General features: G+C 41.8%; 1 protein-coding gene across 1 annotated transcript in view; it reads left to right on the top strand.

Annotated features, from left to right (window-relative positions):
* Nucleotides 1-2,106: 2,106 nt before the first annotated feature.
* The window catches only part of clcn1b (chloride channel, voltage-sensitive 1b), an 80,263-nt gene continuing 65,373 nt past the window's right edge, over nt 2,107-16,996 (top strand). The window contains exon 1 of the mRNA XM_034174537.1: nt 2,107-2,634. Within this exon, the coding sequence (XP_034030428.1) occupies nt 2,584-2,634 (51 nt within the window). The 5' untranslated portion in view covers nt 2,107-2,583. The remainder of the gene's footprint in view (nt 2,635-16,996) is intronic.

The following is a 16,996-nucleotide window of genomic DNA, read 5'->3' as shown; positions in this document are numbered from 1 at the left end:
TTATTTGATCCTCCTTGTTGCTGTGTTTGCATGTGTTGTCCACTGCGCACAGCTCGTCTGCCTCGTTCTCAGGTGTAGTATAACTGGCTCCCTTCTATTCCGCTGCGCTCAGGTCTCTCCACGCTGTGACACAGATGTATGTATCTCTCACACTGCCCACCACCCAGTGATAATGTTCTTAGTGTATCAGATACAGGCCCAGCCAGCTGTCCACAGTCATTCTCCCTTGACACACACACACACACTCTAGCAGTCAGAGTAACACATTTCTCACTGGCCTCCGATGTGCTGTGAGATTAGACTGTTATGTGCTGGCGTGTGGACCACAACGCGGGGTGGTGTTAAAGGGGATCTGTGGTCTCTGTATTTTTGTGGTTTCATAATGACAGTCTGTCGCATTGGCTTGAAAGGAAGATTCAGACAAAAAAAAGCCAAAGTTACAGGCGTTGCCATCTACACCACAGGTCCAACAGGCAGTTAGCTACCAGCTATGCGGCTTAGTTTATGTCCTGTTTTAGTTCCGCTGCATATCCAAACCGACTATAGACCTTAAGCATTATGAAGCAGAGTGGCAGCAAAGTTATCTTCCTTATCTGTTAATCTGTTGATTGCTAATTCTCTCCCGGAGACCATAAGGCTAGATGGGGTAGAAATACACTTCATTCATGCATCAGTCATACTTTCTTGTGCATACAACTTCATCAAATGTCTGATTTTTCACCAAATTTGAAGTAGACACCCTAAACAATGTACAGTATTTCAGATCAGTTCCAATTTGAGCTTCACCAAGAACCTCTAAGAACCATCCCCTATAAACCTTCCTACTTTAAATTTTGGAAGCAGAACTGTCAGAGTTTCAAGAAATGCAATACCAGAACACAAAAGACAAGGTTCAATGAGCATTAATTTATCTACCAAAGTAATCAACATGAAGCCAATTGAGTGCCGCGGTAACAAATTACCGGCGCAAGATGCTCGACACACACGTGTGCCGTCTTGTTTTATCAGAGGTAGTTGGAAGTCGGCATCAAGCCACTCTCGCGTTATGAAACAACAAGGTACACGTCAAGTCCAGAGTCACCTGGTTCAGCCAAAAGTGCAAAATACTAAAATAATCTGGGTTTGTTTGTTTTTGTTTTTTTTTTGTTTTGTTTTTTGTGGCAGTTACAGTGGGTTTATTTCACATTTAGTTAAATACAACTGAATATAGCTTACCTTGAATAAACAGCTAATATCAGCAAACATAAATAACGAAATAAAAATGAAATAATGTCATTTTGGTAAAAAAAGTTAAACAATTTAAAATATGCTCACTTTAGATACCATAGGGGAGAAAATCTGTTTAATATTCATATACAGTGTTATAAAAGCACACAAATGGAGTGCATTCTTTGTGTGCAAGTAAAATTATCTATAAATTGGCCAGATATGGTAGTTTAAGATGAATTTATTGGCTTAGAGTTTTTTTTAACTAATTCACCATTAACTGTATTACCAGCTGTAAACATCTTTAAAGTGCTTTAAAAGTAGTGTAAGTCCTTATCTTTAGTAAATTTAAATGGTAAATGGACTACATTTATATAGTGCATTTCCATCATCAGCATCAGACGCTCAAAGCGCCTTACAATACTGCCTCACATTCACCCCGATATGAGAGTGCTGCCATACAACGCGCTCACTACACACCGGGAGGAATAGGGGATTTTCCAGTCAGGCTGGGACTTGAACCGAGGATCTTCTGGTCTCAAGCCCAATGCCATAACCACTAGACCATCAAGCAATGTTAACTCAGCCAAAATCAGGTTACTTTGAACTGGAGTGATTCAATAAATTACATTCAAAAAGCTGAAACAAGACCAAATTTGATATTGAAGTCAAAATATTTGACTTTTTTTTTTTTTTTTTTTTTTTCCAGCTTTTGAAATAATGTGATGTTAGAGGGGAAATCTGCTCGGTTACTCATTGGGAGTGCATTTTTAAAAGCACTACCGTTGCATGCGAGTGTTACAGGGATTACCTCCCATCATTTGCTGATTAGGTGTGAGCTGTCATTGGGGCCTTGGGTGCACCTTAACTGCTCACATTGCAGAGGCAGCCCTAACTGTGTGTGTGTGTGTGGGGGGGGGGCCCCCTTCCAACCCCTACCCAGTGTCTCTCCTGCCCACTGGAGCACACACCTAATGGTGAGCTGGCAGGGAGGGTGCTGTGAAGGGTAACAGGCGGTGTGTTTGTGTGTTAGGTGTCTGCAGTTCTAATAAAGGAAGCACTGCGTCCTTCACTGCCTCATCAGATGGCTGAGCTCTGCTTTGTCCGCCTGTGTAATTTCTATCTGTCTGTCAGTGCTGTAGCGGAGCTGGATGGCTCTCGGCGTCTGGATCTTCTAGAGAAGACCGTGTTAGATGGACATCACCTGTGCTTTCTGTGATTGCCATGCCTGAGAATGACACTGGGATTGCAGCAGTGTATTGACTTTGTTGGGTGTAACTGCACATAAGTGTTTGATTGTCCGTGTGGTGTTGTCGCCGACACTGGAAATGCTGGGTTGTCCAGCAAGGTTATTTTTGGATTAGTGACAGCGTGTCAATGGCTGCAGATGCATCGCAAAGGAAGGCTCTGAGCTACCAACAGACCCTGGTAGGTGTTTTACTGGTCTGCCATCCTCTCTCACCAACCTGCCTCTCTCTTAAAGATCCATCTGCACACCTGTCACTCTGTTTCACTCTAACTCTCTTACCTCTTCTGTGGGTCTTTCACACTACTTTCTCTGTAGTTTTGAGTGTCTTGCATTTTGCTACCCTTTGCTGAGTCAATGGACTTTTGGGTCGTGTTGGGCAGTAATTGAATATTTTTGTTCATTGCAGCACTTTATTTCAAACTTTTATAAACTCTGAATTCTTTAGACCTTAAGGGGAGGTGATGGTCTTGTGGTTAAGCGTTGGGCTTGAGACCAGAGCCTTCTCCGTTCAAATCCGAGCCTCAACCAGTCGTTGACTCGCTTACTTGTTTACCACTAGCTAAGCGGCGGGAAGACATTGTGTTGACCCGCGCTCGTATAGGTCATTCACACTTGACACATGCATATTTACTTGTAGTAGACGACCCACCTTTTTGTATACCGTGTAATTGCGTACTTACAGTGAAACATGTCCTGCTTGAATGTGTTGGTTTTGCTCATATTTGTGTGAATTTTTATGACGTTCCTGATCTTAAGACGTTATTTAGAGATGTTTCACGATCACGCATTGTAAGTTTTCTTAAACAGATTAATCTTTTTATTAAGGTTTTAAGTTGGAGACTGTTCGATTCCCATTCACGCCAGTTGGATCTTTGGGCAAGGTATTTTATCCCAGTTGCCTAGTTTTTCGGAGACTTTCAGCCGTCAGTCCCGTGTAGGGGGAGGCACAGCTTTTGTAGGCTAACGGACCCTCTTCATTTGTCGTGAAGGGTAGAGAATTATCCCGGTGAAGTAGTCGCATTCCTAGACTACTGATAACCTCCTGTTTAACCTATGGTGATGGATATTGTGATGTATTATAGGTTTGATGTTCCAGGTGTATATTTGGTAACTGTTTGACACTTATATGACACTTATGTCTTGGTAGTGTCATTAATTTCTTATCAATCAAATCCGAGCCTGACCTGGAAAATCACTAAGGGCCCTTGGGCAAAGTCCTTGCTCCTCTAGTTGCTCCCAGTGTGTAGTGGGTGCCTTGCATGGCAGCAGCCTGACATCGGGGTGAATGTGAGGCATTGATGCAGATGGAAAAGCGCTATATAAATGCAGTCCATTTCCATTTGTAATTTCACTTGACTGCATCCTCAGTGGACGACTCCTCTGAGTCATCACGAGGTCTTTTTATAACATTGGCAAGAGTAAGTCTGTCATTGAATTATTATTTCTCTTCAGGTCTGCAATGAGAATAAATGAAATGCGTCATCATAATACAAACAAAAAATATTTGGAGCTGATTTGTTTTATAAGGTACAACATCAGTGGGCTCGGTTGGGGTCCACAAGGCCACAATCAGTCTATTTTGGAAAAACTACTTTAGAAAACTTACCATCCAAGCAAAGTGTACCCAACTGTTTTCCTGTGAACTACATTAAACCACAGAGAGATATTACTTTGACCAAATGGCAGTTTGATGTGTGTCTATTTGGATACAAACAGTCCTGAACAGATTAACTATATTGCTCCTTCTTATTCAGGATTTGTGTGATGTGGTTAAGCTCATTTGTACAGCGGCCAGTTGCATTTGTGAATTTTGCACCACACACTGAAACTGAATGACTATCATAAATGGAAAGCCAGGAATTTAATTTGAACTCAAATGGTTCTTTTTGCTGTTTTTCAGTGTCTTAAAGGAGTTATAGTTTGTGCATTAAATTTCTGTATCTTATCATTTTGTACTTTTTGGATCTGCCTCGATTACTCATGTCTTTACTCATTTTGGATAAAATTCCTAATCTTTATCAGGATTTTAGTCCATGGTGCCACAATACCTCACTGTTCTGTGTGCTGCTGTGTTTAGTAGTTATTACAAGTAATTCACTCGTGATGCCATCAGAGGTGCACATTTTGGTGATCGGCTTGGTCTCTATTTTTGGGCATTTGCAACATATCTGAAGATTGTTTAATTTGATTTGTATCAATCTTAGCAAGTAATCTGGACAAATGGATAGGAAGAGGTGATTTGAAATGGTTTAGAATCCGTCAGCGATTAGGGTCAAATTTCCAGCCTTATGCTAATATACGAGGGCTGTCAATAAAGTATAGGTCCTTTTTATTTTTTTCAAAAACTATATGGATTTCATTCACATGTTTTTACGTCAGACATGCTTGAACCCTCATGCGCATGCGTGAGTTTTTCCACGCCTGTCGGTGACGTCATCCGCCTGTGAGCACTCCTTGTGGGAGGAGTCGTCCAGCCCCTCGTCGGAATTCCTTTGTCTGAGAAGTTGCTGAGAGACTGGCGCTTTGTTTGATCAAAATTTTTTCTAAACCTGTGAGACACATCGAACTGGACACGGTTTGTCAAATTAAGCTGGTTTTCAGTGAAAATTTTAACGGCTGATGAGAGATTTTGAAGTGATACTGTCACTTTAAGGACTTCCCACGGTGCGAGACGTCGCGCAGCGCTCTCAGGCGCCGTCATCAGCCTGTTTCAAGCTGAAAACCTCCACATTTCAGGCTCTATTGATCCAGGACGTCGTGAGAGAACAGAGAAGTTTCAGAAGAAGTCGGTTTCAGCATTTTATCCGGATATTCCACTGTTAAAGGAGATTTTTTTTTAATGAAAGACGTGCGGACGGGTCCACGTGTCGGGACGCAGCCGCCGCGGTGCACGAAAAACACCTCCGTGTTGATAACCATTTGTAAAATCCAGGCGGCTTTTGATGGCTTTCAGTGGAGTGAGTATATGAGAAATTGTTTAACAGCTGGACATGTTCCAACTTGTCCTTAAGGCTTCCAACAGAGGTGTTTTTCCTGTGGCGGAGCGTCTCGACGGCTGCGAGCCAACACTGCAATCCGTCCGCACGTCTTTCATTAAAAAAATCTCCTTTAACAGTGGAATATCTGGATAAAATGCTGAAACCGACTTCTTCTGAAACTTCTCTGTTCTCTCACGACGTCCTGGATCAACAGAGCCTGAAATGTGGAGGTTTTCAGCTTGAAACAGGCTGACAACGGCGCCTGGGAGCACTGCGCGACGTCTCGCACCATGGGAAGTCCTTAAAGCGACAGTATCACCTCAAAATCTCTCATCAGCCGTTAAAATTTTCACTGAAAACCAACTTAATTTTTTCGAACCGTGTCCACTTCGATGTGTCTCACAGGTTTAGAAAAAATTTTGATCAAACAAAGCGCCAGTCTCTCAGCAACTTCTCAGACAAAGGAATTCCGACGAGGGGCTGGACGATTCCTCCCACAAGGAGTGCTCACAGGCGAATGACGTCACCGACAGGCGTGGAAAAACTCACGCATGCGCACGAGGGTTCAAGCATGTCTGACGTAAAAACATATGAATGAAATCCATATAGTTTTTGAAAAAAATAAAAAGGACCTATACTTTATTGACAGACCTCGTATACGAAAATGGATATTTTTTTCCGGAGAGTAGTACTAATATTTTGTTGCTAATGATTGTGACTGATTGCATTTTAAGTGATTACTTAAAAAGCCATCACTTGACCCAGCTATCTTAGCTAATTATAGGCCAATCTCCAACCTTCCTTTTCTCTCAAAAATTCTTGAAAGGGTAGTTGTAAAACAGCTAACTGATCATCTGCAGAGGAATGGTCTATTTGAAGAGTTTCAGTCAGGTTTTAGAATTCATCATAGTACAGAAACAGCATTAGTGAAGGTTACAAATGATCTTCTTATGGCCTCGGACAGTGGACTCATCTCTGTGCTTGTTCTGTTGGACCTCAGTGCTGCTTTTGATACTGTTGACCATAAAATTTTATTACAGAGATTAGAGCATGCCATAGGTATTAAAGGCACTGCGCTGCAGTGGTTTGAATCATATTTGTCTAATAGATTACAATTTGTTCATGTAAATGGGGAATCTTCTTCACAGACTAAAGTTAATTATGGAGTTCCACAAGGTTCTGTGCTAGGACCAATTTTATTCACTTTATACATGCTTCCCTTAGGCAGTATTATTAGACGGTATTGCTTAAATTTTCATTGTTACGCAGATGATACCCAGCTTTATCTATCCATGAAGCCAGAGGACACACACCAATTAGCTAAACTGCAGGATTGTCTTACAGACATAAAGACATGGATGACCTCTAATTTCCTGCTTTTAAACTCAGATAAAACTGAAGTTATTGTACTTGGCCCCACAAATCTTAGAAACATGGTGTCTAACCAGATCCTTACTCTGGATGGCATTACCCTGACCTCTAGTAATACTGTGAGAAATCTTGGAGTCATTTTTGATCAGGATATGTCATTCAAAGCGCATATTAAATATGTAGGACTGCTTTTTTGCATTTACGCAATATCTCTAAAATCAGAAAGGTCTTGTCTCAGAGTGATGCTGAAAAACTAATTCATGCATTTATTTCCTCTAGGCTGGACTATTGTAATTCAGGTTGTCCTAAAAGTTCCCTGAAAAGCCTTCAGTTAATTCAAAATGCTGCAGCTAGAGTACTGACGGGGACTAGAAGGAGAGAGCATATCTCACCCATATTGGCCTCTCTTCATTGGCTTCCTGTTAATTCTAGAATAGAATTTAAAATTCTTCTTCTTACTTATAAGGTTTTGAATAATCAGGTCCCATCTTATCTTAGGGACCTCGTAGTACCATATCACCCCAATAGAGCGCTTCGCTCTCAGACTGCAGGCTTACTTGTAGTTCCTAGGGTTTGTAAGAGTAGAATGGGAGGCACAGCCTTCAGCTTTCAGGCTCCTCTCCTGTGGAACCAGCTCCCAATTCAGATCAGGGAGACAGACACCCTCTCTACTTTTAAGATTAGGCTTAAAACTTTCCTTTTTGCTAAAGCTTATAGTTAGGGCTGGATCAGGTGACCCTGAACCATCCCTTAGTTATGCTGCTATAGACGTAGACTGCTGGGGGGTTCCCATGATGCACTGTTTCTTTCTCTTTTTGCTCTGTATGCACCACTCTGCATTTAATCATTAGTGATCGATCTCTGCTCCCCTCCACAGCATGTCTTTTTCCTGGTTCTCTCCCTCAGCCCCAACCAGTCCCAGCAGAAGACTGCCCCTCCCTGAGCCTGGTTCTGCTGGAGGTTTCTTCCTGTTAAAAGGGAGTTTTTCCTTCCCACTGTAGCCAAGTGCTTGCTCACAGGGGGTCGTTTTGACCGTTGGGGTTTTACATAATTATTGTATGGCCTTGCCTTACAATATAAAGCGCCTTGGGGCAACTGTTTGTTGTGATTTGGTGCTATATAAAAAATTGATTGATTGAATGATTGTGACTGATTGATTAAAAATCAGAGTAATGCTTTCTCTACACACCTGATACGAGGTCTGTTAGAAAAGTATCCGACCTTTTTATTTTTTTCAAAAACCATATGGATTTGAATCACATGTGATTGCATCAGCCAAGTCTGAACCTTCATGCGCATGCGGGAGTTTTTTCACGCCTGTCGGTTGCGTCATTCGCCTGTGAGCAGGCTTTGTGTGAGCAGTGGTCCACCCCTCTCGTCGTTTTTTTATTGCGAATAAATGTCTGAACGATTTGGAGCTTTGCTGCATCACTTTTTTCCAGAAACTGTGAGAGACCTCTAGGTGGTAACCATTCGGAAAATTCAAATGGCTTTGAGGGACGATTTTATGGGGATTACACAGATTAAGGAGTGCTCCAGCCGGTTTAAAGACCGCCCACAGCGTCTGAGAGCGTGCCGCGCTCCGAGCGCCGATTGACAGGCTCAAACCCCGCTGAAACAACCAGATCATTTCCAACGTGAAGGCTTTGTTGATCTGGGACATCGTCTGACTTTCACAGAAATGGCAGGAGACGTGGACATCAGCACTTTTTCGGCACATTCCACTGTTACAGGAGGTTTTTTCATGGAAAGAAAAGCGGAGGGATGCGCCACCGTGCCGTTCATGGCGCGGCACAAAACCACCTCCGTGTTGGTCTCACAGGACGGCTTTGAGATGGCTTTCAGACGGCTGTCGGTGGCTTTTCAGTCGTGTGACTAACCGAGAAGTTGTGTATGAGCTGGATATGCCAGAACATGTCCTGTGAGGCTTCATCACGGCGTTGCTTTGCGCCATGCGGCTCCACCGCGATGCGCAGAATTCTTCCGCACGTCTGTCTCAATGTGCCGAAAAAGTGCTGATGTCCACGTCTTCCGCAATTCCTGTGCTACTCAGAGGACGTCCCGGATAGAACACAGCGTCCAGTTTGGAAATGAATGGCACATTCCACTGTTACAGGAGTTTTTGTCATGGAAAGAGGAGCGGAGGAATTCCGCGCATCGCGGTGGTGCCACATGGCGCAAAGCAACGCTGTGATGAAGCCTCACAGGACATGTTCTGGCATGTCCAGGCTCATCCACAATTTCTTGGTTAGTCACACGACTGAAAACCCACCGACAGCCGTCTGAAAGCCATCTCAAAGCCATCCTATGAGACCAACACGGAGGTGGTTTTGTGCCGCATCATGAGCGGCACGGTGGCGCAATCCTCCGCTTTTCTTTCCATGAAAAAAAAACTCCTGTAACAGTAGAATGTGCCGAAAAAGTACTGATGTCCACGTCTCCTGTCATTTTTGTGTAAGTCAGACGACGTCCCGGATCAACAAAGCCTTCACGTTGGAAATGATCTGGTTGATTCAGCCTGTCGATCGGAGCGCGGCGCGCTCTCAGACGCTGTGGGCGGTCTTTAAACCGGCTGGAGCACTCCTTAATCTGTGTAATCCCCATAAAATCGTCCCTCAAAGCCATTTGAATTTTCCGAATGGTTACCACCTGGAGGTCTCTCACAGTTTCTGGAAAAAATTGATGCAGCAAAGCTCCAAATCGTTCAGACATTTATTCGCAATAAAAAAACGACGAGAGGGGTGGACCACTGCTCACACAAAGCCTGCTCACAGGCGAATGACGCAACCGACAGGCGTGAAAAAACTCATGCATGCGCACGAAGGTTCAAGCTTGGCTGATGCAATCACACGTGATTCAAATCCATATAGCTTTTGAAAAAAAAATAAAAAGGTCGGATACTTTTCTAACAGACCTCGTACTGTAAAATGTGGATGTGGCATCTCTGTGCTCTCCTTTATGATCTACGTGTAGTTTATGCTTAATTTTTTCAAAGCTCTGTTTATATTTTCTAAATGTCATATTGTCAAACTTTTGGTTACAGCTGTTTAACTTTATTTTGCAAAAATAAGTAAGTCAGATAGCCTCCGCTTAGCTGTGTGGTTTAGTTTTAATTGACAGTGTATGGTGGCAGGTGCCACCAAAAGGTCAGTATTGGGGCAAAAACTAATTTTTTTGAAGCGCTGTGCCTTTTTAATGTGGATCATTCCTCAAACTGCAGCCTTGTAAGCCCCATGGTGTTTTAAATGTATTGACGGTTATAAATACCTTTACACAGGGAAACCTGAGCAGACAGGTTAGATGTACACTATGAGATGAAGTCATGTCACTATATCCTTTGGTTCATCTGGTTAAATGCTCATCCTGGATGATGGCTGTGCCTCCCTGGATCATCACGACGTGTGGTTACTGCAGTCATTCTGCACATTCTTTTTGGAACAAACTGTGATTTTAAAATGGCAAAAAAAATAAAAAGATGGCAAAGCGGATGGTTTCTGCACAGATAATTTATCTGAACAAATGTGAACACGCAGTGAAAGTATCTGTGCTGTTCATCATTCCATCTCTCCTTTTCATGTTTTTCTCAGAAGATGGATGATTGTGCACATTAAATTCTAATCCTCAGTCCTCATAGCGCCTCTTTGGGAGCAAAGGTCAGATATAAATAAGAAATCTCAATTAATCATGCCATTTACTGGTGTAATGACTCTCCACGAAGACATGAATCCCTCAGGTGTGAAAGCTGTCCTGTGTGAGGGTGGAAATTAGAGCCTAGGAGGGTTTTATGAGTACACTCTATATGTAGAGATCTTAATAGTTATGCATGCATGAGAAGTGTAAACCTTTTTAGACATAAGCTTCATAAGGCATTTGTATTTTTGATGTTTGTAAAGTGGAGTTAATTACCGTTAAGCAGGCCTTCAAACCAGAATTTGTTTATTCATTTCGTTGCTGAATTATTTTATCATTTTTGATTTTGGGTTTCACCTTAAAATTATTGTTCCTGAAACACTTCAAGCCAAATAAATATCAGTTAATACTGTTACAAGTAAGGCTGAGTGACATAATACAGTGCATTCAAAAAGTATTCAGTGATTCACTTTTCCAACATTTTATGTTGCAGCGTTATTCCAAAACAGAGGAAATTAATTTTTCCTCAAAATTCTACCCACCATACCTCATAATCACAATGTGAAAAAGGTAGTGGTTGTTTTTTTTTTTTTTCTTTTTCTTTTTTTTAGATTTATGCAAATTTATTAAAAATAACAAAAGCTAAGAAATCACATGTACGAGTATGTAAGTATTCACAGCCTTTGCCATGAAGCTCAAAATTGAGCTCAGGTGCATCCTGTTTCCACTGATAATCCTTGGATGTTTCTACAGCTTAATTGGAGTCCACCTGGGGTAAATTTAGTTGATTGGACATGATTTGGAAAAAGACACACCTGTCTATATATATAAGGTCCCACAGTTGACAGTGCATGTCAGAGCACAAACCAAGCATGAAGCCAAAGAAATTGTCTGTGGACCTCTGACACAGGATTGTGTTGAGGCACCAATCCAGAGACGGCTACAGAAACATTTCTGCTTCTTTGAAGGTCCCAATGAGCACAGTGGCCTCCATCATCTGTAAATGGAAGAGGTTCGAATCCACCAGGACTCTTCATAGAGTTGGCTGCCCGTCTAAACTGAGTGATCGGGGAGAAGGGCCTTAGTCAGTGAGGTGACCAACAACCCAATGGTCATTCTGTCAGAGCTCCAGCATTCCTCTGTGGGGAGAGGAGAACCTTCCAGAAGAAAAAACATCTCTGCAGCAATCCACCAATCAGGCCTGTATGAAGCCACTCCTTAGTAAAAGGCACATGGCAGCCCAACTGGAGTTTGCCAAAAGGCACCTGAAGGACTCTCAGACCACGAGAAACAAAATTCTCTGGTCTGATGAGATAAAGATTGAACTCTTTGGTGTGAAGGTCAGGCATCATATTTGGAGGAAACCAGGCACCATCACTACAGTGAAGCATGGTGGTGGCAGCATCATGCTGTGGGGATGTTTGTCAGCAGCAGGAACTGGGAGACTAGTCAGGATTGAGAGAAAGATGAATGCAGCAATGTACAGAGACATCCTGGATGAAAACCTGCTCCAGAGCACTCGTGACCTCAGAGTGGGGTGACGGTTCATCTTTCAGCAGGACACTGACCCTAAGCACATCAAGATATCCTTTGATATCCTACTCCTTTGATATCAAGATATCAAAGGAGTGACTTCAGGACAACTCTGCGAGTGTCCTTGAGTGGCCCAGCCAGAGTCCAGACTTGAATCAGATTGAACATCTCTGGAGATATCTGAAAATGGCTGTGCACTGACATTCCCCATCCAACCTGATGGAGCCTGAGAGGTGCTGCAAAAAGGAATGGATAAAACTGCCTAAAGATAGGTGCACCAAGCTTGTGGCATCATATTCAGGAAGACTTGAGACTAATTGCTGCCAAAGGTGCATCGACCAAGTATTGAGCAAAGGGTGTGAATACTTATGCACGTGTGATTTCTTATTTTTTTATTTTTAATAATTTTGCAGAAATTTCAAAAACTTATTTCATGTTGTCATTATGGGGTGTTGTGAGAAAAATGAACAATTAATTTACTCCATTTGCAATATAATGCAGCAGATAACCAAATATTTACAGAGGAATCATGCAAATGGTGTTAGAAGCACCAAATCTGGCACAAATACAACTTAGACATTACTCTTTTGAAAAAAAGTTTTGGCCATGTGAATTTACAGTAGGCAGTCAGGTTGAGGTCAATTGAATTTGTTGCTCCTATCACCTCCTATGATTGTTTCAGTTATCTGCTGCACTAATAAGACTGTAACATAACAAAATATCAAAAAAGTGAAGTGCTGTGAATACTTTCCGGATGGAATATATACACGAGATAGCACTAAAAACACAAGTGCAGACATTCTTAGTTTGTGTTTGTGCTTGTGGGTGAAAATGGATTATTTTAAACAGAATCCAGTAACCTTCTCATAAAGAAACAACAGCTCCACAGTGGGCAAATGATTTTGACAACAGTCAAATCAAATCAATTTTATTTATATAGCGCCAAATCACAACAAACAGTTGTCCCAAGGCGCTTTATATTGTAAGGCAAAAGCCATACAATAATTAAAGAAAAACCCCAACGGTCAAAACGACCCCCTATGAGCAAGCACTTGGCTACAGTGGGAAGGAAAAACTCCCTTTTAACAGGAAGAAATCTCCAGCAGAACCAGGCTCAGGGAGGGGCAGTCTTCTGCTGGGACTGGTTGGGGCTGAGGGGAGAGAACCAGGAAAAAGACATGCTGTGGAGGGGAGCAGAGATCAGTCACCAATGATTAAATGCAGAGGGGTGCATACAGAGCAAAAAGAGGTGAATAAAAAGAAACACTGGGTGCATCATGGGAACCCCCCAGCAGTCTAAGTCTATAGCAGCATAACTAAGGGATGGTTCAGGGTCATCTGATTCAGCCCTAACTATAAGCTTTTTCAAAAAGGAAAGTTTTAAGATTAATCTTAAAAATAGAGAGGTGTCTGTCTCCCTAATCTGAATTGGGAGCTGGTTCCAGAGGAGAGGAGCCTGAAAGCTGAAGGTTCTGCCTCCCATTCTACTCTTACAAACCCTAGGAACTACAAGTAAGCCTGCAGTCTGAGAGCAAAGTGCTCTGTTGGGGTGATATGGTACTAAGAGGTCCCTAAGATAAGATGGGACCTGATTATTCAAAACCTTATAAGTAAGAAGAAGAATTTTAAATTCTATTCTGGAATTAACAGGGAGCCAATGAAGAGAGGCCAGTATGGGTGAAATATGCTCTCTCCTAGTCCCTGTCAGTCCTCTAGCTGCAGCATTTTGAATTAACTGAAGGCTTTTCAGGGAACTTTTAGGACAACCTGATAATAATGAATTACAGTAGTCCAGCCTAGAAGAAATAAATGCATGAATTAGCTTTTCAGCATCACTCTGAGACAAGACCTTTCTAATTTTAGAGATATTGCGCAAATTCAAAAAAGCAGTCATACATATTTGCTTAATATGCGCATTGAAAGACATATCCTGATCAAAAATGACTCCAACATTTCTCACAGTATTACTGGAGGTCAGGGTAATGCCATCCAGAGTAAGGATCTGGTTAGACACCATGTTTCAAAAATTTGTGGGGCCAAGTACAATAACTTCAGTTTTATCTGAATTTAAAAGCAGGAAATTAGAGGTCATCCATGTCTTTATGTCTGAAAGACATTCCTGCAGTTTAACTAATTGGTGTGTGTCCTCTGGCTTCATGGATAGATAAAGCTGGGTATCATCTGCGTAACAATGAAAATTTAAGCAATGCTTTCTAATAATACTGCCTAAGGGAAGCATGTATAAAGTGAATAAAATTGGTCCTAGCACAGAACCTTGTGGAACTCCATAATTAACCTTAGTCTGTGAAGAAGACTCCCCATTTACATGAACAAATTGTAATCTATTAGATAAATATGATTCAAACCACTGCAGCGCAGTGCCTTTAATACCTATGGCATGGTCTAATCTCTGTAATAAAATTTTATGGTCAACAGTATCAAAAGCTGCACTGAGGTCTAACAGAACAAGCACAGAGATGAGTCCACTGTCTGAGGCCATAAGAAGATCATTTGTAACCTTCACTAATGCTGTTTCTGTACTATGATGAATTCTGAAACCTGACTGAAACTCTTCAAATAGACCATTCCTCTGCAGATGATCAGTTAGCTGTTTTACAACTACCCTTTCAAGAATTTTTGAGAGAAAAGGAAGGTTGGAGATTGGCCTATAATTAGCTAAGATAGCTGGGTCAAGTGATGGCTAAGTAATGGTTTAATTACTGCCACCTTAAATTGTCGCTCTGATCACATCACAGTTTGTTGTTTCTGTTATCAATCAGACAATGGCTGCAGCATTGTTAGAATTCTGAATCTGAAGCATTCAGTAAGCTGCATTCTGGATGAGCAGGTGTTGTCCTCCTCAGACATTTGTGGTGTAAACTGTAAACCTTGTGCTTTGTTTACATTGTATAACTTCATTCACTTTCTTAAACAAGATGGCGGCCCGAGCTACATGTTAATCAGCTGGTTCAGGAAATGATGATGGCAGCGCCCTTCAAAGTGATTTGTCACCACCAAACTTGTCAGGCTTCAACCAATCAGATACAGCGGAGATTTGAATATACTGTTCTGAAATGAGACTGTCTCACCCGTGAAGTATTTTGCTAATGCATCATTAGCTTTTTCGGCGGGCGGGGGAAGAGTTGGATACAGGTACCAGCTTTTCTCATGTTCAAATTTGGTTGCTTTGATACAGCTCTTTCTGAGTTATAAATGTACAGTATATGGTAGACTAAAGTTTGGTGAGACAAATAAATTTATAACATTTGCGATTTGCTGTTAGCTAGCTGATACATAGCTGCAAAATACCTCATTAAGGTTGCAAGATAGTGTCAATAAGTTGTTGTTATTGAGTAAAAGTTGAAGCTCTCCATCTGTCTGGGCAACTGGCCTCCCGGGAGAGATGGAGCAAAAGAGACAAACAGCCCGAGAGAGGGAGAGGTGTGGAGAAGCGTGTTGGTTGAACGTTGGGTCACACTGCTGCTAAATTTATCCACGAGTAAGGTTTCACCTCAGAGGAGGGGGCTGGATGGAAGGGATGAGGGGTGGTGAGAGGGAAACCTTTAGGGTGAACAGCGAGAGAGAAAGTAAAAAGGCGGAAGTTAAAGGAAAAGTTCACTTTATCAGGAACTAGTCATGTAAACCATGATTAGTAAACAGGCCTCTGACTGCTCCAGTGACCTTCAGCAACTGTGTTGTGTTGAAAAATAAGATTGCAAAAGGAGGAATAAGGGTGAATCCATTCAGATTCTCCCTTCTTTTTCCACTCGTGGTCGCTACAGCAAATCTGAGTTTCACGCCAGATGCCCTTCCTGACTCAACTCCACATTACATAAAGAATAGGCAGGGGTGGGTTTTGAACCGGCAACCTTTCGCACTAACCTCTTGCCCACCACCCCTGTCCCAAAGGAAGGAATAAGGGTAATTTAAAAAAAGAAAATCCACTTCACATATGGCCAGCCATGTGTTTTTTTTTTTTTGTTTTTTTTGGTGATATACAGATTTATATAGACCCTGTAACAGTTTGCTTCGGTCAGTTTCTTTACTGCTTATGTCACACGTGAATTTGAGTACTTTTTAAATTTTTATTTCCTTTATTTACAAGAAAACCAACAAGGTGATATGGAAAAAATAAAGTCCAAAACTAGGTAAAGCAGACAAGAAGACAAACAAAAATAAAACCAACAAAAGACATACAGCAGCTTACATCAGCTTTTGAGCTTGACAATAGTATGTGCGTGCGTGTGCCTTCATGTGCATGTGCGTACATGAACGAGAGACAGAGGATGCAATATTAATGTTCAGAACCATAGTGAGAACAATAATAATGATGATAGACCTTTATTTTTCTTTCAACAAAATCCCAATTCGAGTGAGAATAAAAGGTGTGAAGTGTTTGTGTGGGAGAGAGGTGGGGATTGGTTTTCATGCACAGGAGAAATCAAGATATAAAGATGCAAATAGTGAGTTAAGGGTTTCAAAACAGGTCTGTAGGAAGCTGATGAGCTGATAAGTTTTTCCACTGTTTCCAGTTATTGAGTATAGTTATACCTATGAGAATGAATTTATTGTTGGAACTCCTCAGGTTTATTGTTGAGGTGTCACCAAGTAAGCAGATAGAGGGGGATAAGGGGATGTGACAACCCAAAAACAGTGACTTTATGACCTGACCTCATACCAAAATTGTTGAACCGGTGGGCTGTTCCAGATGGTGTGGATGTAAGTGTCCAGTATTTGCTTTTTTGGGGGGGGGAGGGGGGGTTACAGTTAGTACAAATGTCTGATAAGAATCCCATTTTAAACATTTTCTGTTCTGTGTAGTGTATCCTGTGAAGTATCTTATATTAACTGTAGATTTGCATTTTTTGTCATAAGATAAATTTTTGGCAGGTTTGAATCAGATTTGAATTTGAATTGGGGGATGTTGTCGGGCGGTGGAAGGAGTACTTCAAGGACCTCCTCAATCCCATCGTCACGTCTTCCGAAGAGGAAGCAGAGACTGGGGGCTCAGAGGCGGACTCATCCATTA

This window comes from Thalassophryne amazonica, chromosome 7 (genome assembly GCF_902500255.1).
Source record: "Thalassophryne amazonica chromosome 7, fThaAma1.1, whole genome shotgun sequence".
In the NCBI taxonomy this organism is placed as follows: Eukaryota; Metazoa; Chordata; class Actinopteri; order Batrachoidiformes; family Batrachoididae; genus Thalassophryne; species Thalassophryne amazonica.
This window is presented reverse-complemented; position numbering and strand designations above follow the sequence as displayed.